This window comes from Mercenaria mercenaria, chromosome 13 (genome assembly GCF_021730395.1).
Source record: "Mercenaria mercenaria strain notata chromosome 13, MADL_Memer_1, whole genome shotgun sequence".
Lineage (NCBI taxonomy): Eukaryota > Metazoa > Mollusca > Bivalvia > Venerida > Veneridae > Mercenaria > Mercenaria mercenaria.
Genome location: NC_069373.1, coordinates 35,511,439 through 35,537,818, shown reverse-complemented (window position 1 = coordinate 35,537,818; position 26,380 = coordinate 35,511,439). Strand labels below are relative to the sequence as shown.

Sequence of the window (26,380 nt, the reverse complement as noted above, 5' to 3'; positions counted from 1 at the left end):
CTATTTTTCGTCTGGCTCCGCCCCCTCATTTTAGTTATGGCCCCTGAAATAGTCAAAAATGCACATTTTCACCTTGTGACACGCCTAGCTCAAAAGTATTTGATATAGATTCATGAAACCTTGCATAAGTCTTAATCATGATATGAACTTGTGCACCTCTTATTTTTCATCTGGGTCCGCCCCCTATTTCTAGAGTTATGGCCCCTGAAATAGTCAAAAATGCACATTTTCACCTTGTGACACACCAAGCTCAAGAAGTATTTGATATAAATTGATGAAACCTTGCATGAGTCTTTATCATGATATGAACTTGCGCACCTCCTATTTTTCGTCTGGCTCCGCCACCTATTTTTAGAGTTATGGCCCCTGAAATAGTCAAAAATGCACATTTTCACCTTGTGACACGCCTAGCTCAAAAAGCATTTGATATAGATTCATGAAACCTTGCATGAGACTTAATCATGATAAGAACTTGCGCATCGCCTATTTTTAATCTGGGTCCGCGCCCTATTTCTAGAGTTATGGCCCCTGAAATAGTCAAAAATGCACATTTTCACCTTGTGACACACCTAGCTCAAGATGTATTTGATATAAATTGATGAAACCTTGCATGAGTCTTTATCATGATATGAACTTGTGCACCTACTATTTTTCATCTGGGTCCGCCCCCGTATTTCCAGAGTTATGGCCCCTGAAATAGTCAAAGAATGCACATTTTCACCTAATTATGTGCCTCACTCAGAAAGTATTTAATGTAAATTCATGAAACCTTGCTTGAGTCTTTATCATGATGTGACCTTGCACACTTGGCATTCTTCTTGAGAATTTTAGTGTTTATTACAGAGTTATGGTGCTTGAAATAGCCAAAATAGTGGATTTTTTGTTTGTGATGCTCATAGCTCAAAAAGTATATGGTACAGAATAATGAGTCCTTTTCATAATTTTTTTTAAGGCTATACCTCATTAAGACTGCAAACATTGAATTATTTCCCCTTATTTGTGACAAATGTACCAGTGTGAGGTGTGTGGGGGGTGTGGGGGGGGGGGGGGGGGGCACACCCTGTGTCCTACAGACACATTCTCTAGTTTCAGAAAAGTCAAAATGCATGCAGGAGTTGCTTCCCTTCAACTTCAGAAATCTCTACCTATAGGTAAGGGAGATCACTGCAAAGAAGATTGAAGAAAAGAACTGTTATTTTTGTGCCCCCCATAGGTGGTGGGGGGCATATAGATTTGATCTTGTCCGTCTGAAGTTCGTGATGCGCCTAGCTCAAAAAGTATTTGATATAAATTGATAAAACCTTGCATGAGTCATTATCATGACATGAACTTGCGCACCTCCTATTTTTCGTCTGGCTCCGCCCCCTATTTTTAGAGTTATGGCCCTTGAAATAGTCAAAAATGCACATTTTCACCTTGTGACACGCCTAGCTCAAAAAGAATTTGATATAGATTCATGAAACCTTGCATGAGTCTTAATCATGATATGAACTTGCGCACCTCCTATTTTTCACTTTGGTCTGTCCCCTATTTTTAGAGTTATGGCCCCTGAAATAGGCAAAATGCCCATTTTCACCTTGTGACGCGCCTAGCTCGAAAAGTATTTCATATAAATTGATTAAATTTTGTATGAGTCTTTATCATGGTATGAACTTGTGCACCTCCTATTTTTTGTCTGGCTCCGCCCCCTATTTTCAGAGTTATGGCCCCTGAAATAGTCAAAAATGCACATTTTTACCTTGTGACTTACCTAGCTCAAAAAGTATTTTATATAAACTGTTTAGGCTAAACCCCATTAACACTGCAAACATTTGAATTGATGCCCCTTATTTGTGACAACTGTACCCGTGTGTCCTACAGACACATTCTAGTTTTAGTCCGATTTCTTTATTTCTAAAGCATCAACTTCAGATATTTTATGGTTAATTTAACACATTTAAATGCTTTTAAAAATGGTCACCATAACCACACTATGTGCAGTAAGATGCACATAATGCCACTTTCATGACCTGTGGTACCTAAAATATTTAAAGCAAAGCAGTTAAGATTAATAAGGTATTATGTTACAAACAACGTAATCAAAAAGCATTTATAGCATTATCAATCTGCTGATGTTCAACCCCTGTCACTTTTACCACCTCATCAAAAATATTTCTAGCAGAAACAAACTGCTGATCAATGATCCATGTCAATTTTACAATGTAGCTGTTGAAAATCAATCACTGTTGACCATCGATCTCCGTCAGTTTTACACCTCGTCTTATATGCGAGTGTCGGCAAAAATCATGATTTTTTTCGGATCAAGGTTAGGGTCTCGTCTTACAGGGAATAGTCTTATAAGCGCAGACGGAGGGGTAGTTTAGAAACAAAAACTCATATTCTAATGGTAATTTTATGACCAAACTTCAATTTTAAAGAAAGATCATTTGAGCCGCGCCATGGGAAAACCAACATAGTGGGTTTGCGACCAGCATGGATCCAGACCAGCCTGCGCATCTGCGCAGTCTGGTCAGGATCCATGCTGTTCGCTAACAGTTTCTCTAATTCCAATAGGCTTTGAAAGCGAACAGCATGGATCCTGACCAGACTGCACGGATGCGCAGTCTGGTCTGGATCCATGCTGGTCGCAAACCCACTATGTTGGTTTTCTCATGGCACGGCTCATTTTATGCCAAAATCTGGAGGTCAGTGCCTTTAAATGATGAGAGACAAATGGCTCCACCAGGCATTATTCCAAGTAGGGGTAGACAGCCAGGTTACTAAGAACCACAGACCTTTTGCAAGCCAGCTCATAAAAAGAATGGAATCCCAGAGTCATGTGGGATTCTTCTTATCAGCAGTAGTAGTTGATGGTATGAATTTAAACAGGCACATTTATGCATGTGATTACAAAAAGTTGTATGCAAGCGGTTAGAAAGTCGTGATGAATTTGATGTTCTCAGGATATATAACCAAAAGTCTTTGTCGGCTAAATATCCAGTTAGTGCAATTGCATAACAGATTTTTGTGCATTGTAATGAATAGCCTGACGTATTGCATTTTGAGATTTCCTGCAGATAACCAGTTTGATGATGTAATGGTTTGATACTTATCAGGGTCCATTCAGGGAAGAAATTGACACTAAGACCTTTGTGGTCTGTGTATTGGTTTACAATAATGTTGAGGGTGTAATTTTTCTCAGAAATTGGAAATCAGTGTCATAAACTTCTATACTTAATAGAGGCTTCATAATGTTAGTATTACTACTTGTAATATTGTAATAATCTTATGTAAGTATCGCCTGCCTGTAATGAAAAGATATAGCCTTTGTTTGACTTGGAAAGTGTAGAATTGTGAAGCAGGATGTTTTCACTGCAGCTCTTGTTGTGTTAAATATGCAAATAGATAGAAAATTCATTTATAGGGTAAATCACTGTTGAAAAAATTATAGGAATTTTGCTGAACCTTATTACGCAGAATTATCTCCTTTAAGGGCAGAATTTTTATTAACATGTGCATGTTTAAAACATTTGAAGTGAGAGTTGTGCCCCTTTGATTTTGTTACCATTGAGAAAAGGTCTTCTTTAATATGTCAGTGTTTGTAGGTTAATAAAAAAAAAGCCATAAATTAGCCATTAAATTGTGATGAAAAATAGTACTCATTTTCTAGCTGCACTTTGTTGTATTAATTTGATTTGTATTCATTTATGATTTTTGTTGCTATACAGAGGTCTTTTTCTCTTTCTGAAGGTTATGATCTTAAATACATGGCACATAGTCTTTTTCACTGACACTTAGAAAATGTTTTATGGAACTTTAGAAAAAGGAAAAACATATTTAAACAGTCTTTCCTCAAGGTTAATATCGAAATATGATAATTTATGGAATGTTGAAATATTCTATAGGGTAGCCTCTAGGGAAAAAATTCATGAATCTAATTCAAGTGGATATGTTTACTGTATTCTTTAACGGAGCTTTTCGTGAGGCCTGACTTTATTCTAATGTAAAATCAAGAGATAAAGACTCCTAGGAATGCATTAATCTTTTAAACTTTTTGATTTGTCTTTGAGTAATGTTGATTTTATGGCCAAATATACTTTTTATAAGCACGTTTGAAAGGTCAAGGTCACACTTGCAGGTCAAAGATCAAATTCAGAAATGACTGTCCGGAGCATTTCTTCTTTATGAATAGAGGGATTTTGATGTAACTTGGCACAATAGTTCACCATCATGAGACAGAGTGTCATGCGCAAGAACCGGGTCTCTTGGTCTAAGGTCAAAGTCACACTTATGAGGCCAAACGTCAGAGACAAGAATGACAACATTGTCCTGAGCATTTCTTCTTTATGCATGGAGAAATTTTGATGTAACTTGGCACAATTGTTGCTCATTTACAGGTGTTTTTTTTATTATTTTCATTAAGTGGGACTAGTTGCATTGTAAAGATGTCTGGATCAGAAAGTGAGGACACTGAAGAAAAGAAATATGATAAAAGGTTGTTTATTGGTGGACTGTTCCCCGAGGTGAACGATGATGAATTACGGAACAGGTTTGGAAGATTTGGAACCGTGAAGGGAACAGAGATCAAAATACGAAGAGACAGTAATGGTATGTCACTTTTTAAGCTTTGGAAAGGGTTGTTAGCAGGTAAAAATTGCATTCATAATGGTGATTATAGTAGTTTTGTCGGTTTTTCATTGAGTTAACAAGCCACTATTTAGATCAAATGGCAACTTCGTAGATTTTCTTGCATTATGGTGAAAGAAGACCCCCAGGAACCACTATGGGCAATGTTCACGCATGGATATTGGACAGGCACCTGGGTAAGTCACTGACCTTCTTTAAGCCAGCTAAATGGGTTCCATCCATAACAGCTAGAACAATGCTTGCACCTACAGGTAAGAGGAGAAAATGATTCTAAATTGGTGCCCTTAACCACTCAGCCATGGAGGTCCTATATTTAAATTTATTATAGAAATTTGTTTTTCTTTACAGGTAATCCTATCAAGACATTTGCATACATTGATCTGGAAACCAGTGACAGAGACTTCAAGAAATGTAAGATATTTATTCATCTCTTCTGTCTTTACATTTGAGGGACTTCAGCTTGTCTTTTACAATAAACCTTGGTAATTTTTACTGTCCTCTTCTGCTGCTTAACAGATAATTGCAAGGTGTCGACGAGTATTGACAGCCAAAGGGAACATTTAGGGATAGTTGAAGTAATAGATAGCTTTATTCCTTAATTAATAGATATTTAATCCACTGCATGGCTTTTTTCCTGACTTTGTAAAAAACTACCACTGAATAGAAAAACAAAAGAAAATGAGTATTATTTTTGAGTGCTATGTACAATTATAAACATATTTTGCATTTCAGCCATTATAATAAGCAAATTGCTTGTTCTAAACCAGGGCACATTACATTTAAAATAGTTCTTCAATTTATGAAAATTTTCATTTCTGTTTATAAATTTTGGAGCTGAAGGAAGAAATAAGCTGTACCATTCTTCATAACTTGTGTAATAGTTTACATGTGCAACTATTTTTAGGTGTAAATACTTACAACAGAGCCAGATGGAAGGGCTCAGAATTGAAGATACAGGTGGCAAAAGAAAATTTTCTGAAGAGGTAAGACAGTGAAGAACTTACAGGTTTATAATATGTACAGTATTAAAAAGTTTAATCCACAAATTCTCAAATGGGGGAAAAATGGGTAGATATCCAACAGGGAAAGCCACATTCCAAAAACCCAGCCTCCCAAACCAGCAGCATGCAGACTTGTACAGGTGTGGCAATTGGTCTGCTGATGCGTCAAGTGTGGTGTGCTGTGTGTTGTGTGCTTGTCACCTTCCGCTTTCAGCCTCCACCGCTGGCTATCCTTCTGGTGAAAAAGGAACCGAGTGCGTAAGTCTTCCCTATCAGTACATAGCCTCTTTGCAGATAAGCCCTTTTGCAGTGCCTCCGAGTTGACGCCACACGGTAACTGAGCACCTTGCGGCCTCAGGCAAAACCGCAGGGGACTCGGAGGAGGTCTGCCCCCAGACATGTGGCATGCCAGGCCCACCGGTGTGTGGACATGCCCTGATGCCAATGAACAGACCCCCAGCTATGGAACAAATAGCTCCTGTGTTCCCAGGATAGGGTTTTAACTCAGAACTAAGGGGGAGGTAACCCCGAAAGAAACCTAGAGAGTTGAAGACAGAGGTGCTGGGCCATTGGCACTCTCTTAACGAACCACAGCACCATGCAATATCGCTATGACTACACACTGCGAACGATAAGAAGAAGAAGAAGAAGACTTGCACAGGACCCAGCACACACAATCAGACAAATGCACAAAGCAGATACATGAGGACAAAACAAACAAATAGCATTACTTGGATTCACAGATTTTTATAGCCAAAATGGCACTCTACCCTTCCTGTTTTAATGCATTGTGGCTTTTTTCCATAATTCCTGTAATCAGCATAAGGCGTAAAAAAAATGTTTGTTTCCGGTATCCTGACCTACATGTACCCTAAATTTTTGGCCCAACCCTAAATGTTTTTATGGCCTTGGAGAATATTTTTTTAAACTTTTTAACAAAAAGTTGCAAACTGCACTTTTTGTGCTTTAACCCTTAGCCTGCTGCAGGCGAATTTAACAGCCTTTGCAAACAGCTTGGAACCAGATCAGACGCCGATTAAATCGGCGTCTGATCAGGTTCCAAGCTGTTTGCTACTCTGACAATATTTCTTCCAATTTTGGAGCAAATTGAATGAACTTAACAATTTTAGCAGACGACATTTCCAGCAGACGACAATTTACCTAGCATGCTAAAGGTTAAGCATGGCCAGTGATGTTAGAAATCAACTTACTGATGCTCTGAAGGCATAACCCCCTTATTTGTATTCATTTTTTGACACAAAATTTCTGAAAAGTCCCTTAATAAAAAAAAAAAATACAAAAAAAAAAAAAAAAAAAAATCAGACCTAGATCTACCTACCTTAATTTTTTTGAGCATGTTACTGGAAACAAAGATTTTTTTTAGGCCTAATACATATTTCATATAAGATTACAATTGAGATAAATGAGTTTATGCAGAATGGCTTTGTCTAGAGTTTTATAGAATTTTGCAAGATTTCAGTTGCTTGACATTTCTTGTTTTGATTACTAAATTAGGTTTGCAATAGGTGATCCTAAACCAAGGAGTCTGTTTTCTTATACATGTCTGATCTGTTCCTATAATCTTCCATAGTATTATACCTTCACTCTCACCTCAGAATGCTTCTTACAAAGTTCATTTCTTGGATTGTACATTTTTGTGTCTCGTTCATTTGTTTTGTCCTTATATTCACGTTAGTTAGTATATATCACTGCTTTCTGACCTATCTCTTAGATTATTTGGTCTGTTGTGTGTTATTAACAGTATTCTAGGATTATACGTTACCAGCCGATTATTATTTTATACAGTCATGAATATTGTGAGTTGTATTTAAATATTAATTCATTTTTATACCCCCACAAAACGAAGGGGGTATATAGGAGCGAGCTTGGCGGTCGGTCGGTTGGTCAGTCAGTCAGTCCTTTTCATGGTTTCCGTAAGATAACTCATGAAAGGCTTGACCGATTTGAATAATTTTTGGTACACAGGTTTAACATCAGAAAATACAGGTCAGATTCTAATTTATTTGGGGTCAGTAGGTCAAATGTCACAGTGACTCGGAACATTTAAATGGTTTCCAGATGATAACTTGAGAACGCTTGGGCCTAGGATCATAAGTATTGGTACACAGGTGTAACATCATAAAATAAAGGTTAAGTTTTACTTTGAGGTCTGTAGGTCAAAGGTCAAGGTCACAGTGACTCAGAATAGTTAAATGGTTTCCTGATGATAACTTGAAAACGCTTGGGCCTAGGATCATGAAAATTGATAGGGAGGTTGGTTATGACCAGCAGATGACCCCAAATTATTTTGAGGTCAATAGGTCACAGGTCAAGGTCACAGTGACCCAGAACATTAAAATGGTTTTTGGACAATAACTTCAGAATGCTTGGGACTAGGATCACGAAACTAAATAGGGAGGTTGGTCATGACCAGCAGATGACCTGTATTGATTTTGAGTTCCAAAGGTAAAAGTGACCCGGAACATTTAGACCTTTTTCGGACAATAACTTGAGAATGCTTGGACCGAGGATCTTGAAACTTCATAAGGAGGTTGATCATGACCAGCAGATGACCTCTATTGATTTTGAGGTCAAAGGTCAAGCAAGTTCAGCTTTGACATTGGTTTAGTTCTGTGACAAGGCCATATTGTGGGGGTATAATTCGTCATTCCTGTGACAACTCTAGTTTTTTAAAAAGTAATTTTGTCAAAGAGTTACTTTCTAAAGTAATTTTCCAATTACGTTTCAGGTTAGAAAAGGAAAGACAAGAAATATCAGAATGTAAAAGTGAAAAAGACATAGAAATTGTTCCTGTGTCAGGCATACAGAGTAAACTAATGGCTATATCTGATATAGCTACTGCTGCTAACTTCAACATGAAAGGAGCAACTCCAGGAACCACAGTTCCAGGGGAAGAGGTAAGAGCTCTGTCTTTTAACTGTCATGTAAAGTCAATTACACAAACTTTCTTATTTTTTAGGTAGGGTCCTAGTTTATCATACATGTATGTTTTCTAGGTCTCAACCCTATGCTAACATAAATCATTATAGAAAGAGGCACCTTAACTTGTTCTGCCTGTGTACTTTCATTGTACTGGTCCTTAGACTGGTCTCAGGCACGACAAAAACACTGAATGATTGCACTTTTCCATCTGTTAGTGTTATTCCTTAAGACTATCAGCAGTGTCATGTTTGCTTAAAGAATTTTAATATGCAAATATTCCCTATAATGATGGTGGTCAATGGTCAATACTTAAGGTAGTTCTGCACGTTTGGAATGGAATTAATTCTACAATGTAGAATTTGATTAAACTCAAAACTTCAGAATATACCTAGAAAATTTAGCAAATAAAAAAGATAGGATCATGTGCTTGATTTTTTGCTAGACTGATTTGAACAATTTGGACCTCACACAATATTTCATAATGGGAGTCTATGGGAAAATCATAACTTTCATAACATACTCGCGAATAGAAATTTTTCTACAATGTAGACTTGATGAAACTTCTCACAGTTGTAAATAAAACATGGCCTATAATTTGGTGAAATTAAATTTATAGGTCCATGTGCTTATTTTTGAGATATTTGACCATGATTAAAAAGGTCCGGACATTTTAAGCTAACTTTAAGACATTAGTTTGAATATTTTAACCTGTCATATGTTATAATATCATATTTTGACTTTAGAAATATAGCAGCAGTGCCATTGTAATAAAGGTACTAACAGGTTTCGATTAATTCTTAAAATGATTTTCATTTCCGTACACCGAATTCAGGATTTATTCTACGTTTTCCGGATAAATGACGTTACGCCATTACTTCCAGTTTATCAAACGTGCAGAACTGCCTTAACAAGGTCTGTTTCCTGTCCGTGTCACAACCCTGTTATATTATAGATGGGATTTTAATATTACTAGTCACTAATGTTCAGGGTAATGGGATGCTGTCATAAATGTTCCCTTAACAAGGACACATGTCAGGGTTAACACCCAGACCAATAACTCAAAAGTCCAGGTCACACTTAGAGGTCAAAGGTTAACAAGGTCTGTTTGTATATCCATTCCATAACTCCTGTCAGCCATCAAGACATTTTAATATTACTTTGAATACATGTTCCCCATAAGGAGAAAACATGTCAGGTGCAAGATCAAGGCCCCTAGCTCAAAGGTCAAGGTCACATTTAGGAAAAATTGATCTATGTTTATTTGTCTTGTCAGGTCTGCAACTTTTTTATGAAGTGATTGATATTCAAATAATGTGGCATGAACAGTCAGTGTTACAAGATTACTAGTATGTGTCATACTGGCTAAGATTTTTTTTGTAATTTATTATTGGAACCTCTTTCCTTTATGACAAAGATATATTTTTCTCTGTTTTCCATCCATCTAGAGAGTAAAGTCATATTAAAATAACATGGTGGATGGATAGCTCAGTGGTTTGCACACTGGCCTTCCAATCCTGAGGTCGGGGATTCGATCCCCGGCAGCTACTCGGGAATTTTCAGAAACGCTTTTCAGTGTTTCCCGCCCAACTAGAGGTGTATTGGTCAGGAACCCAGGCAATCCTTGCGTGTATCAGCGCTATACACTGGGCACATTAAAGAACCAGGCTGTCTATTCGCAACGAGCTAGGCTAAGTTAGCCGGACAAGCCTGTATCTGATTTCTGATCTCTCTGTTGTGGTGGCTTTTGTCTCACTCTGTCCCTCTGGTCAGATCGCTCTGTGTCTGTACTAGTAAAGGATGAATTATGCCCCCTGCATATGTGGCTGCATTTGAACTATGTAAAGCGCCTTTGAACGTGAAATTGATCATGAAAAGGGTGCTATATAAATCTGGTAATAATAATAATAATAATAATAAAAGAAAATGTTCCAATTAATAAAATATTTTCAGGAAATAAACATTTATGGATTTCCAGACATGCAAATTCAAATCCAGTCATTTTTCATGAAAGCATAATATAAAAATACAGCATTGATAGATATCAGATCATTAGATTATTCTACATTTGAAGTAATGAGTTCCTATAAAGTAGGGAACTGTATTGAATGTCAATTCTTCATTTGCTTTTTTTCCAGAAATGGATAGTTGGAAAGTATGGAAGAGTGCTACCAATTGTTCATATGAAGAAATCTGGTGCAAGCAAAGTATCCTTACATCATAATTATGTCTCTTCATTTTCAATAGTCATGTATTGTCAGCAATTCTAATATGAATCATTTCATTTTCCTATTAAACAAAGGAGACTGAAAACTGTGTTTTATTAAACAACAAATTATTTTTCTGATCTCGCATTATTACGTCATTGCATCAAATGGGATAGTGGCGCGCTGGAAAAGAAACCAACAGAAAACAGGCAAATATTTAATAGATGTCATCAAGGATGTACTTTAAAATCCTTGGTAATGTGTTAGAATTGTAGTGAAATATCTGATTTAGTGATTTGCTCTCGAATAAAATCATTGTTTGTCGTTCAGATGCATATTATTATTACTTGGGCTGTGCCCTTTTGATATAATTCCTTTTCATCTGAACTCCAAACAAACGATTTTATTCAGTGACAAGTCACTAAATGAGGTATATTATTTCTTAAAAAAACATATCGTCACCTCAGCGCAATAAGTGTATAACTGCATTGACTTAAAGAAGGACTTATTCACTTTTTGCGCTAAGGGGACGATATGAGGTTACAGTGACGTAAAGTGGGAGAACTCGTCTGGTTGTATATGATAGAAATTATTGAATTATTAGTTTATTACAGAGTAATACCACTTCACATGCAATGTTTGTTGAAGAAGTCTAGTGTGGTTTTGTATAATAAAACACCTAAAAAATTCAATTTGTTTAATAAACATTTATATTACTAAATTATCTTTTTTCATAAAAGAATCGTGTAAAAAAGGTTGTAAAATAATAAAAAGCAAGATTATTCCTTAATATTTGTAAAGATACAGAAGATAGATCCCTCAAAGCTGACCCATAACCTAAGGAGAATAAAAGATGAGAAGTACATAGATAATATAGACCCTTGCAAACTAACATGGGAGTTAGAAGAAGATGATAATGAAGTAAGCAGAAAAAGGAAAGGGGAATTCCCAGAATGGAAACCACGAGTTAAACGAAAAAGATATGTAAATGGAGAGTCTAGTCAAGATGGTTTACAGAAACGAGTAATGGAGGTAGTAGAAAGTGATAAAACATATCGTAATTCTGACTTTGAAGTGGTTCCAGTGAAAGGTAAATCTGAAAGTGCAAGGAATAGTTTTACCGATCTCAGTAGATTTGACTCCGATCCAGAGGATGATGATGTGAATGTGACCGCACCAGGTTTAAATAATGTTGTAGATGATTTTATGGATCTTTCTAGATTTAATTCTGATTCAGATGACGAAGTGTCTAATGTTTCTTATCAGAAAGCTGGGCTAAGACATTTTGGTCAAACTTACAATAAAAACGTTGAAAAAATTCATGGTGGAAAAGGTAATATTTCTGTTCAGAAATCTAGTACTAATGTAAAAGATCTTCAGAGAACAGGACCAAATTCCATAAAAACCATGACAGCACTGAAGAGTACTGAAAACATGTTTGGTGGCCCTCAGAAGCTTATTGATGAATACTCAAGTGGGTTAAATGAATTAAATAGTGGTAAATTTAATCAAGATTTTAGTGATGGTGATGATGATGATGATGATGACGATGATGATGATGATAGTGATTTTGAGACTCTGGTTAAGAAACAACTGAAGAATTTGAAATCTGGAAAATCAGATACAAATACTTCTGGTGAAAACCAAAATGATTCTGATCTTTCAAAGAAGCAACTCAGCTCTGAAAAGCCACATGTAATGAATAATTCAAAAACTGATTTGAAAGCAAAGGTAGTTGATGGTAAGAAAACATTATTAGCATTTCGTGGAACTAAATTTCTTTCATCAGATGCAAACACAGGAACAGGTTTAAGAGTTGTTGATAAAAGTAGTATAAAAAGCAAAGAGGATGTAGTTGAGGATTCTAGAGATAGCAAAAAGAATAATCAAAAGGATGTCAGTATTGTATCATATGGAAAAATGTCAGTTCATCCGAAAAGGCAGCCATGTATGATCAGTTTTGAAAAATCTTCCTCAAAAACAACAGGATCTAGAAAACTTGTGAAGCCAAATATACTTCTTGATGAATTTTCGAGTGGACTTGATGTGACAGATAATACTAAACCAGGTAATAGTTCTTCAGAAGAGGATGACGATGATAGTGATTTTGAAAAATTTGTAAAAAAGGAATTAGAAAAAATGGAATCAGAGAAAAAACAGTTGGATGTTAGAGAAGTTTTGAATTCTGAACAGTTGAAACAGAATGGAAGAAACACTGATAAAAGTGATTTAGGTGTGGTTGAACTGAAAAAGAATCAATATCACAGCAGCAGTAGTAGTAGCAGCAGTGAAGATGAGGACTCTGAGATAGGGAATGAAACAGACAGTGATGAATCTGAAGAATCTGTAGTTGTTGGAAGTAAAGTTAGTAAGAATGAGGAAAAAATCAGACCAGAAAAGAAAACGGTACAAGATGGTACACAAGAGTCAGATAACTGTTCTGACATTGAGGAGGGAAATGAAGATGATGTAAGTGATGATGATAATGATGATGATGGTGATGATAATGATGATAATGATGATGATTGTCAAAGTGACAGTAACAGTGACTTTGAAACATTAATATCTAAAGCTATGAAAGAAGTACAAGACTCAGGAAAGTCAAATGATGTGTCAAGAAATATTTCAGAAGCAAGTGTAGGTGAAGATGATATAAAATTACTAAATAATGAAAATAAATATACGAGATCTAAGATTGTAAATAAGTCTTCTAGTGATTTAGACAGTTTTAGTGAAAAGTCAGCTACTGATGATGGTACTGGTGATAAAGTGAATGATAACAATGTGTGTCATGAAGTAGGAGAAAAGGAAACAATGAGCAGTGTCTCCAAGGTGCACCAGGCAGACCATAACAAATTTGATGATGATGATGATGATAGTGAAGATGATGATAGTGATGAAAATAACAATGATTGTGATGATGATAGTGGTGATGATGGCAGAAGTTGTGAATTTAAAGATAAAGTTGCCGGAAATGACAACAAAAACAAAACTTTACCTAAAGATATGAAAAATCAGACATTAGATTGTTCAGGTATAATGTCAGAAAGTTCTGATTCTGATAATGACACAAATATGGAATCGGAAATAGTGGATACTAGTAATGAGGAAGACAATTCTAGTAGTGATAATGATAAAAGCAAAAATTCTTTGACAGCTATGCAATGTGATACTGTTAACAAAAGCTGCATTAAAAGAAATATGCTGAAGGTAGCAGCTGGTGATAAAAATAATATTCAAGGCATGGACAGTCAGATAGAAAGCAGAGCAAGTAGTGAAAGTGAAGACAGCAGTAGCAGTGAAACTGAAAGTGATGAAAATACTAAAGTGAAAACTGTTCAGTCTGAAAAACTAAACATAGCTAACCTAAATGCAGGTGTGAAAACAAACGTAACTAAACAGTCTGATAACGCTAAATTCAGTTTGAAGGATTTGGCGAATACGAATACTAGACTGCAACAGATTGACATGTTACATGGAAAGAAGACTGTTGATGCACAAAATCGTGCTATAAAAACCACCATTCAGCCTAATACCATGTTAAAGGCAAAGTTTCCAAATTTAGAAAACAAAGCTGACATAGATAAGAAAAGACTAGAGGCAGTGAAGCAGAGACAGAAGGAGGCTCTGGCACAGAAATCTCTTATCAAGAATGCACTATCAAATCTTGTGAGTATTTAAAAGCTAGGTATGATATAATTGTTTCATTTTATTGGAGAATACCTGATCATTATTAGAGATTTTATACATCTTCCAGTAGTTTGTCAGATTGGTTGTAACAGTGACATATTTTAAGTTTAAAAAAAGGAGTATTAATGATCTTTTAGCCAAATTTTCAATTTGTTATAAAATGCAGAAACGTAATATTATTCAAAGTTTGATACAGAACATGGCTAAAACACTGCAAGATGTTTCTTAATCTCGAAGTGTAGTTCTGCGAAGTACAATAAGTTTGATCATGCAGCCATGTGTTCACTTACATATGTATATCTATTACAGATAAGTCCGCCCACTTAGCTCATTAGGGAGAGCGCTGTTCTATGGAATGTGGGTTTGTCAGTTCGATCCTCTGGCGGGCAGTATGTTCTCTGAAACGATTTGATGAAAGACAATGTGTCTGAAATCATTTGTCCTCCACCTCTGATTCATTTGGGAAAGTTGGCAGTTACTTGCGCAGAACAGGGTTGTACTGGTACAGAATCCAGGATTACTGGTTAGGTTAACTGCCAGCTTTTACATGACTGAAATACTGTTGAAAAATGGCGTTAAACCCAAAACATACAAACTATCACATATAATAAAATTGCTGAAATATGTTTTCAGGATGCAAGCAAGACTGCAAACACAAAAATTGTGTTTGATTCTGACTCTGATGAAGATCATGTTGCCATGGAAACAGATAAACCAACATCAGTAAGCAGGGCTTCAGAACAGAATAGAAATACTGTGGAAGAGGTTTGTAAAATATGTACAAATGATAGTTTAATCCATGCAATCTTAGATGCTCTATCAGTTTGCTCCCAATTGTTTAGATATTTTCAACTGGATTAAAGAAACTTGTATCTATTTAGAATGTTTACAGCATGATCAGATAGCTTTCAATATAACATTGGTTTATACTGAACTGAAACTATAAAGTTTAGTGATTAATATGAAAAACTATGAAGTTAGTCATTGAAAGATAATATGAAAGTTACAGCAGCTGTTTAGTGTACTATCTTTTATTCGCATTTTCAGCTGAAATCTGCCTCCAAGTCAAAGACATTGTTTGACTCTGATGATGATGAAGATGATGATGACACAAATAGATTCAACATCAGAGATGAATTTGAAGGTGCAGAAGGGAGAAAGGTTTGTTTGAAGAACTCTTTCAAAGTTTAAAGTTTGAAGAATGAAAGGATAAAATGATCTTTAACTCGATGTATATTTACTATTGCACTTTTGGCTAGTTATTCAATCGTTAGAGAAAACATTCTTGAAGACTTGGAAATGAAGTGTATTCATGGTGAATATTTACAGTTGCACTTTTGTTTATTTATTCAATGCATATGAGAATGATATTTTTGAAGACTTTAATTTGAAATGAAGTATTTGAATATTTATGTCCCTATCGAAGAAGAGGGAGTATTGTTTTGCTCATTGTCTGTTGGTCCGTGGGTAAACCGAATAGGTTGGGCATCAGTATGTCAAAGGTTAAAGTTATAGAGACCTGAGACTAGTGGTTATTGCCTGTGGGCTGAAGATGAACCCTATTGATTTGTGGGTAAATAGGTCAAAAGTCAAGGTCATAATGACCTCACGACTGAAAACAGTTTAGGCTCCGTAAATAAGGAAGGCTTTGTCAAACTTTTTAGGACAATTGCCTGTGGTCAGTAGATAGGCCCAGTTGCTTTAGGGTTAAGTAAGGCAAAGGTCTAGATCAAAATGAGCTTGAAACTGAAAATAGTTTCCACTCAATAAGTAAAGAAAGCTTCAGCCTACAGTTTTCAAACTTTATAGGATAATGCCTGTGGTCAGAAGATGACCTTTATTGTTTTGGAGGTCAGTAGGTCAAAGGTCAATGCCATATTGGTTTCCACTCAATAGATAAAAATTGTTGTTTGGACTTCAGTTTTAAAATTCATAGAATAATTGCCTGTGGTCAGTAGATGATCTCTATCGTTTTGGAGGCACAGTGGATTAAAGGTCAAGATCATAGAGATCTTGGGCTGAAAATGGGTCAGGCTATCATGGGTGGCATATATGTTTTAGAAAAAGCTATTGTTTTGAATAAGCTTTGATCTTTGAAGCCCTGTAAACTATATTAATAGTTTTTGAAACTCATGATCAGTTGATGGAGATTGTTTTTTGAATTATAAGTTAACAGTTGAAATGAAACAGAGCCATCTAATTAAAATTGTCAGTTTAAATTAGTTTACATGATGAAATATTTGTACTGTGTTTGAGCCAACACTGTATGTTGACATCCAAAACATTTAGAATGAAGCAGCAGCTGTACAGGAAGCAATATGTTGGTAAGTTTCTGCCAAAGCTCGTCTTTACGACATATAGTTTATAACAAAATTTAAGTAATAAAACTGATACATACGAATATATATTTTTAGCTAGCAAAGCTTCAGTCAAGATTTGGACATGATGAGAGATTTAAACTTGATGCAAGGTTTATAGAGTCGGGATCAGAAGAGGATGATGGTATGTCTAAGGAAGTATTATTCAGTTTTAAGCTCGACTTTTTTGAAGAGTAGAGCTATTGCACTTGCCCCGGCGTCAGCGTCGCTGTTGGTTAAAGTTTTTGATAAAGTAAAATATCTCTGTTACTATCAAAGCTATTGACTTGAAACTTAAAATACTTATTTACCATCAAAGTCTACACCAGGAGAAACAATCCCCATAACTCTAATTTGAATTTTGACAGAACTATGCCCCTTTTTAACTTAGATTTTTTTTTTAAATTTGATAACGTCAAATATCTCTATTACTATTGAAGCTTTTGACTTGAAACTCAAAATAGTTATTTACTATCAAAGTCTACACCAGGAGACACAATTCCCATAACTCTGATTTGAATTTTGACAGAATTATGTCCCCTTTTTAACTTAGAATTTTTGGTTAAAGTTTTTGATAAAGTCAAATATCTCTGTTACTATCAAAGCTTTTGACTTGAAACTTAAAATACTTATTTACCATCAAAGTCTACACCAGGAGAAACAATACCCATAACTCTGATTTGAATTTTGACAGAATTATGCCCCTTTTTAACTTAGAATTTTTTGTTAAATTTTTGATAAAGTCAGATATCTCTGTTACTATTTAAGCTGTTGACTTGAAACTCAAAACACATATTTACTATCAAAGTCTACACCAGGAGGCCAAATTCCCATAACTCTGATTTGAATTTTGACAGAGTTATGTCCCTTTTTAACTTGGAATTTTTTTACTTGCAAAGCTCTAATTCAGAGTCAAGCACTGAGAAAAGTCAAGCGCGCTCTCTCAGGACAGCTCTTATTATATATATGGTGGCCTCTGTTGGAGAGTGGTTAAGGTAACTGACTTGTAATCACTTGCCCCACTTGATATGGGTTTACAACCTCGCTTGTGGCATGTGTGAGGAATCCATCCAGCTGGCTTTCTGATGGTTGATGGTTTTAACCAGGTGCTGGCTTGTGGCTGAAATAATGTTCAGAGGAGCACCTGTGGTCTTTATTCACCATGAAATGCTGGAAAATAGCCATCTGACCTACAATTGCGTTGGTGTGATGTTAAACCCAACAAAAATGTCAGAAATAAAAAAATAATGTACAAAAATATTTTCATATTTTATTTGATTACACACAAGCATAAATTGAACCAGCCATATGCAAAGGTACAATATGAAAAGGTCCTTTTGCATACTGAACATTTTATTTATTCACCAAAATAGTCACATAATTATGTAAGTTATGATCTGGTGTTGTTTTAAATAGATTTTGGCCCACTCAAGACTGATTATAAGTTGCAGTTTATTCAAACTTACCCATTTTCAAAACTTGATGTACATAATGAAAGTACTTTTGAAAGGGGCATATTCGTGGAGGTATGGTCCTTTGGTTTAGGTATTCTTATAAACTCACCTGAGCACTAAGTGCTTATGGTGAGCTTTAAGGCTCATTGGATATCTTTCGCCATCTACAGTTTTTTTTAAAAAAGAAAAACATCTTTGAATTTTTGAAAAAATACACCCAAAACAGTGATATTGAAATATTTTTAGTTTTTCTTCTTTTTCTCTGCTAAATTGCACTGAAATTGTCATTTTCTATCATAATCTGGCAAACTAGCCTATTTACAGCCACATTTAAACAAGTTTCAATCTTTACCCCTGCACAACTTATAGGTTACATTCTACCAATTCAATTCCTTATTTATTTCATATTAATAACAAAACATTCAGACCTCATTTTCAGCACTTTAGAGCATTTCAATGATATGAAAACCATATATGGTCATTTAGTATAACATGTCTTCTTATCAAAAATAGAAAAATATTGACATGTTATGTTGTATATAAGAAAAATAATCTGTTCTGAGAAACATCACCCTCTAAAAATGCCCCCATGAAAACAGCCGTCTAGCAATTACGTGTAGGTAGACATTTTTCGCAAAGAATAAAACTTATTCCAGGAAATTTACAATGAAAATGGTCTAGATCTATTCTCAATACAATAAGCAATAAACATAAGCCAAAAATTTAACTGTCACCTCCTTATGTCACTCATTATACCAGATTTCATCCATAGCATGGAACTACATTTTGGACTACTTCACATGTAACACTGAGTAGTCACTTCCGGTTTGGTGTAATCCGTCCTAAACAGTATATAAAGACTGACTTACTATTTTGATGAGTAGGCAGTTGTGGGAGACATGCGCTTTTCTCAAAAGCATCTCTAGTTTCAAAATGTTTTCACAGTAATGTTCCTTGGGTGACCCTGTACCAGAATTATGCTATCAAACTGTGAATCTCAGGGGAGCAATCCAGGGTCATTATAGGCTTATAGCCCTCTTGTTTTAAATTTTACAACCTTTTTATGGACAGTGCTCTTTTAAGGGAGTCCCAATTTTCAGTTGATACATTTTCTAGTTTCCAATGATTTATTTGTTTATTATATTTCAGAGGAAGGGAAGGTAGATGAGGAAGATGAGACAACAAGATCTCTGAAGATCCTACAGTCTGTTGTTGGTGCTAAGGCAGTCGGAGCTATTCACAAACATGATAAAGCTAAAAGAAAGTTCAAGTAAGATTAAAAACTTCTTTATTAACATGTTATGATATTATCATTTCAACCTGAAGCTACATGGGACACTATATTGAGGCCCAGTGTAAAGTGTGTGTGTTAGCTAATATATAGTTTGCTGGGACCAATATTCCACAAAAGATGATCCAAAGACATCTGACAAGTGTTTCCATTTTGGTTAAATGTGCAGAAGCTGTTGGGTGATACAAAAGAGACATGATATAAATCTAGGAAGATGGTTTTTGTCGAGCCCCCTTAACATATTAATATTAATGTAAATATTACTTGCTTGCTTTATGCGAATGATATATTCAAACAAAAGGAATGATTTCCTGATAAAATTACCATTTCAACCAATCAGTTATTGATAGATATTCATTTATGCTTGACAGCTTACTTAAAATATATCTTATAAAAATGAAAGTCCCAAGCTTTTCCACATACAAACAGCCCTATTTCTGTGTTTCATCAGATTTTTTGTGACATTAAAATATTCCCTTTTAGTATTTGGCAGATATATAAACATTTATTTCATCTGGATGCGACTTTCAGCATGTAATTTTATCCCACAAGATCACACAATATTTCATTCAGTATTATGACTTCCTGTTTCCTCTTATTGCATGACTCGGCTAAATGTTACGTGAAATAAAATGTGTTTACAGAGATGTAGGGGCTTTGAAATATGATCCAGCACGTGAAGAACACCAGCACTTTGTTGTGAAAACGAAACCGGCAGAACAACCCGAGATTGTTGAGAAAAAGAAAAAGTAAGTTTTGTGTGCCTGTATATTTGATTTTATTTATGTACTGTTAGGTATTATCTCATGTTAAGAAAGCTAAAATTTAGATTTATATTATTATGGATTCATGTTTTGCAGCATGTGATAGTTTTCAGGAAAGTTTCTTGATACATGTGATATATTCATGATACATTGTGTTTTTTTTTGTACTGGATGCAAATATTTGCAAAAATGAAATATTCTGTATTAAATGATAGTAGATTTAATAGAAAGCGAGCTAGTTGTAGTAATTGGTATAGAAACAAAACTGTTGTAAATAGTGTATGTCATTGAACTGGAAAAACTGTTGGTGATGAAATATGAACTAGAAAAACTGTAAAAATACTGTCCTTTTGTTGTTTGAGTTAATACAGTTGCCATAAATAAATGATGGAAGTTACTTTTCAGTTCTATATAATTATGCTCTTAAATGTAGTTGCATATCTGACCATAAAATAAATGAATGATATGCAAATGTGGCTGTTAGACTTTCCATAATCCCACACTTGAAGTTGAAGAGATACAAATTTGGTGTTCTCTGTCCAGCTGTCCATCCTTCCATCTGTCCATCTGAAAGTGAAGATGCTTAGAATTCAAAAAGTATTTTTGCTAGAATCACAGAATCACACATAAATATAAATTAGCACATGACCTTTGTTCACATATAGTATCAAGAAAAAGTCTAATTGGCTGAAAAATATCTTTTACTTTCAGATACAGACTTTTGTATCTATAATGGCAAACTTTGAAACTTTATCATTTTATAATTTAAAGGAAAAAGAAGAAGGAAGATGTTAGCATGGAGAAAGAACCAGCTGTTGTATTACCAGAGGTCAGCAAAGACAAGTTTTATGAGATCTCTGATTCACTGAAAAAGACATTTGTAGAAAAAGTGAATGTTCCTTCTGCTGCTACGTCTGGTGGTGCAGGTTTCTCACTGCTGGCAGCATTTGGTAGACATTACAGTGATGATGATGATGATGAAAAGCTGATGATAATGAAGGTAAGCTCATTTTAATCTTGCTAAAATGGACAGCATTTGTTATACAACATGTAATCTGCTCTAGGCTATTGGTATTTACATTATTTTTAAATGCCAATGCAAAGTACTGGTATGAGATACACCAAAATGGCCAGACACGTTCGAAGCAAGATCAAAGAAACCATGGAGAGGCTTTTAAGTTTTGTTTTGCCAGCTAAAGCTAGATATCCCTTCATGTCCTTATGTCAGCTGAAATACTGTAAAAGTTTCGAAAAATGGCACTGAACCCAAAACAAACGAACAAAAGTCCTTATTTCACGTAAGTCAGGAAACCAGACAGAATATCTTTGGCATATAATATTATCTGAACACCATGTTTACTACATTTGTAGATTCTGCTATACCTATTCCTGAGACATTGAGAACCAATCAGCTGTCACTGGCTAACAGGTTTAAAGTAAGAGATGATGAGGAACACATGGAAAGTGATGGAGATCATAGAGAACATACTGATAAAGATCATACAAAAAAGTAAGATTTTTGAAAAGTACAAATACTTGTATAGGCATTGTAAGTGACTAAAATCTAAATTTTCTGTGTCCCATCAAATAGCGTGTTACAAGTTTGTCCTTGCACATGGATAAATATCTTTTTGTATACATAATATGACCTAGAAATCTTATTTGAGGGTAAAAAATCCCAAACTACTCTTCAGTTAAATTGTGATTCATGTTGGGAATCATCTTTTACTTGCAAAAAAAGTCGGCACTGGTGCAGTACACTAACTATATTAACTAGCCAGTAGTGTTATATAACTGAAATACTGTTGCAAAACAGAGTTAAACCCAAGATGACAAAAAAAAATCATATTATTAGGCAGCATAATTGCTCAGTCTGTTTCGGATAAGAAAATAAACTAACCTAGAAGGGGCTTTCAATTGCGGATTTACAACCTTTTGTTGGTTATGGCTGCTGAATTTAAAATCACTAGCTCATTGACTTGTGGGATTGAGCCCTCTTGGGTTGTCATGTGAGGAAGTTATCCAGTTCGCTTAAAGAAGGTACAGTTCAAAAACGCAGCTCTAGTTTTTGCATATTTCGTGTACATCAGGACAACAGTTGTAAACTTTTTATAATAAATTGATTGTCAGACAAACATCTGTTTGTAATGATTCATTTGTGCTGTATATGTTATAAAGAAAAGTCTTACTTTTATTTCAGTAGAGAAGAAATGAACACAACAGAACAAACAACCAAGCAAGTCCCAGATGTGAAATATTCCTCAACATTTTTCTTCATGCAGAATGATAAAAGGCTTAATGGTAGGTTGATGTACCAGTAGTAATGTTGCTTTTGAAAGCTTGAAAAGAAGAAAGGGAAAGGCACGGCTGCAAAGGAGTTGGAGAAATATTGTTCAGGGTTGCCACTTACCTTGAAAAGTCAGGGAAAAATTTTTTTTCAAGGTCAGTGAATTGTCAGGGAAAACTTGATAGTGGTCAGTGAAAAATGAAATTGTAGAAAAGTCAGGGAAAAATGAAATTCTAGGGCAATGTTTAAAATGTTCATTTGCTGTGGCAGTCTTCAAGCAGTATTTATAAGTATTTCCAAACACTTCTGGTGTAATTGTGTATAAACATAATTTAAATGTGTTTGAATCAATTTCGTGTTTATGTTAACTTTGGAATTTTGAAGACTGAAGGCTTTGCAAACCTTGCCTTCCGAGCAGATTAATCAAAATAAATACAAAATGTATAAAATGATGGATTGAACGGCTGTAAGGGAGGAGGAGGCTGAAAAAATTTGGTGGTATTGGTCAGTGAAAAGTATGGTGTAGTCGATCAGGGAAAAGTCTGGGAATAGTCAGGGAATTTCATTTTCTCAACTAAGTGGCAACCCTGTTATTCTTTTAGACTGGTTTCTTTCCAACTGTGCTTGCAGTTGGACACAGTCTCATATAAACCTGCTTTTTTCCAGCTGAGTTTACAGTGTGAATCCCAATGGAAAAACTGCCATTTTAATTTGTAGTTCTCTACTGTTGGTACACCGGGGCGGACTTTAGTAATGTCCTTTGTCCGTCTGTCCATCCATCTTGGACTGCACTGGTCGCAAAGGCAGAAACACTTGCTGCCAACAGGCTAAAGGTTAAAGTCTGCATGATTGTAACCAAATTTATGACATTATGATTTAAAACCCAAATAACAACAACAACAACAACTGATTAGAAAAGAAATTTTATATAAAGGTAAGCTGATGGTAAAGTTTTTAAGAAAACATAGAAGAAATGTTCCATTTCAGAGCCTTCAGCATTCCCACACAAAGAAAATGTTAAAACAGCTCAAGAGGACTGGTTGGGAAAGAGGCGTCATCTGATAGAGGTAGGTTTTTTGAATCCTTCTTACACAGTTCAGGCACTGAAGGGTCATGACAGTTGTGATATTTATGTCATGCTATTTGTAGTTTGAATTCAAATGCTGCTGAGTTCTCTGAATACCCATGGCAAAAGTTCCTAAGTACAGTATTAAATGATAATCTACTTGGGTAGCTGTTTGTTCATGTTTTTCCACATGTAAAGTCTAAGGTTTGCAGTAGATAGCAAAATTAAGTTATGTTTGATCTATCAGCTAAGCTAATACACTAAATTAAGAGTAAGGAAAAGACATTATGTTAAGTAATTCATTATATAAACCTGTTTTTTTTTTATCTCGACCATAGAAAGTATATAGAGAGCTATTCTGCTTGCCCCGACCTTAGTATCTGTCTGTGTTCACACCTTGGTTAAAGTTTTGATACACTTTCAATTTATCGCTGTTATTACTTGATTGATTTGCTTCAAGTCCTCATCATTACCCAAATTATATGGCAGAAGGGTCATAACACTTGCAATCATATTTCATAAATTATCCCTTGTTTTACTTGGAATTTCAGTTTAAAGTTTTGGTTCACTTTCACTCTATCTCTGTTATTACTAAAACTTAAATACACTCGAAACCCTTTATTACGCTATTCGATATACCGCGGTATTTGGTAAAATGCTGTATGCTCTTGGCTCCTGAATTTTCCAAGACCAGAATGCTCTTTTGCTCTATCTCATTGAATACTAAATAGATTCAAACTTAAAATAGTTGTTCCACATTATTATCCACATTATATGACAGATGGTGCATTAGTGATTTAGTCTTGCAGAAACATTCCATGAATTACATAGTGTATATCGCTTTTATACTTACTTGATGTTTTGATACATTTTCACTCTATCTCTGTTATTACTAAATCGCTTGATGAAAAGAATTGTCCAATATTGTCATCCGCATTGGAGTCATTAAACTATCCAGTGCTAGCTCCAGCTTCCTCAGATGTCACTATCCGTCGTCAAAATAGTTAAACACACTGTCTCCTTGGACAGCTCTTGTTGCTGAGAAAGTTGGCTCATGTAAAAACCAAGTAATTTGTTTGGAGTTCTGACCTAAATTACTTATATTTTTTGTTGTTGATATTGTTAATACTATATAGAAATTTATTTTTGCTAAATTGATTTTTTTTTTTATTTTCTGCATAGAGTTACAAATCGAAACACAAAAATTTAAGAAGGAAGAAAGTGCCTACACATCAAAAGAGAGGTGGGAAAAGAAGATAACATTATTCTTATGTCAAAAATGGAAATCTGACGAAGGAAGATAACTTTTGTGCCAGAAGTATGGAATATTGGCATGGGAAGATAATTCTAGTACCATTTAGACATACAAAAAGGAGACAACTGATACCTAAGTGGTGGATTGTCAAAAAAATATTACTCTGAGATAACTTGTCTACCATGTAGAAATAGCAAGGAATAGATGAATAAGTCAGGTGTCTAGTGTATGTAAGTGTTAAAGAGAAATAACATTTCTGCAGTATGGAAATTGCAGCAGAAGATAACTTACGACTAGTGTATAGAAGTGGTTAAGGGAAATAACTTGTGTTTAAGTTATTGAAATGACAGTAGCAAACTTACTAAGGGAGACAACACATGTGACTGGTGTGTAAATAAAGGTAATACTGTAGAAGAGCATGACTTACAGTAGCAGCATGTTTCCAGAAATTATATCACTGTATAGACAACATTCTTCAGTCTAGTTGTTGATTGCTTAATTGTTAACCTTTACCCTGCTGAATTTCTAAAATGGACTGGTCCATCATTCAATTTGGGTAATATCACTTATTATTCAAAGTGATGTTCACTGAATGTTTACTGACTGAAAAACGAACAGTGCAGACCATGATCAGTCTGCATGGATGTGCAGGCTGATCTTGGTCTGCACTGGTCGCAAAGGTAAAACCGCCAGCAGGCTCAAGATTAATATTGTTAAAGATTAGTGATAACTGTTAATGAAATAAATATATCAATGCAATTGTTAATTAAAATTTTAATGAAAACAGATACAACAATGTGAATCACTTGAAGATTTTAATGAGATAAGGACTTTTTGCATAAATTATACACCTTTTACATGCGTAAAAAATCCTTGTTAAAGAAAATAAAGGCAAAGAAATAGTTCTGCTTTTCTGTTTAAAGTTACATGAAGATATTTACAAGAGAATTTTGTTTTCGATATTTTTGTATTAAAGTGCATCCTTTTCAGTGTGATAAAGGGGAAATTTTGATCATGTAACTGAGATGAAAATGTGTAGAAGGAAGAGAAAATTCTGCCTTTCCGATGCTAAGAAGGAGGTAATTCCACGCATAATGTGTCGTCCTGAGAATGACTAGCGTGTGAAAAACAATAAACTAAATTAGTTCAGCAGAGTATATTCCAATGCTAGCGCGGTCAGATGGTGTGTATAATGCATATTTGTCCCTAAATTTAAAGGTCCATTACTAAGGGAAAGTGAGTTGGCAATTTTTTTCATAGCCAGCGCATAGACTTCTGCAAGACACTAAATAATGAAGATTGGCAGGTCAAAATTTACAGAAGGTCTTTGGAACTCAAAGAAATGTATGTGTATTATGTTGAAATTTCAATGAATCGACAGAATGACCCCCCAGGTCTTTTTAACTTTCTTCATACTTCATAGAAAAATAATTGTACATATA

General features: G+C 35.1%; 1 protein-coding gene across 4 annotated transcripts in view; it reads left to right on the top strand.

Annotated features, from left to right (window-relative positions):
• The window catches only part of LOC123528861 (nucleolar protein 8-like), a 41,823-nt gene extending 15,982 nt beyond the window's left edge, over nt 1–25,841 (top strand). For 3 of the 4 annotated variants that reach the window (XM_053521540.1, XM_053521542.1, XM_053521541.1), the window contains 16 exons: nt 4,403–4,587; nt 4,975–5,037; nt 5,531–5,609; nt 8,377–8,545; nt 10,706–10,774; nt 11,576–14,443; nt 15,098–15,229; nt 15,512–15,625; nt 16,879–16,966; nt 19,425–19,545; nt 20,211–20,315; nt 21,102–21,330; nt 21,702–21,840; nt 22,531–22,631; nt 23,605–23,684; nt 24,866–25,841. In XM_053521540.1, the coding sequence (XP_053377515.1) occupies nt 4,425–4,587; nt 4,975–5,037; nt 5,531–5,609; nt 8,377–8,545; nt 10,706–10,774; nt 11,576–14,443; nt 15,098–15,229; nt 15,512–15,625; nt 16,879–16,966; nt 19,425–19,545; nt 20,211–20,315; nt 21,102–21,330; nt 21,702–21,731 (4,230 nt within the window). In that variant the 5' untranslated portion in view covers nt 4,403–4,424 and the 3' untranslated portion in view covers nt 21,732–21,840; nt 22,531–22,631; nt 23,605–23,684; nt 24,866–25,841. The remainder of the gene's footprint in view (nt 1–4,402; nt 4,588–4,974; nt 5,038–5,530; nt 5,610–8,376; nt 8,546–10,705; nt 10,775–11,575; nt 14,444–15,097; nt 15,230–15,511; nt 15,626–16,878; nt 16,967–19,424; nt 19,546–20,210; nt 20,316–21,101; nt 21,331–21,701; nt 21,841–22,530; nt 22,632–23,604; nt 23,685–24,865) is intronic. The other variant, XM_053521543.1, reaches the window with a different exon arrangement.
• The last annotated feature ends 539 nt before the right edge of the window (nt 25,842–26,380 follow it).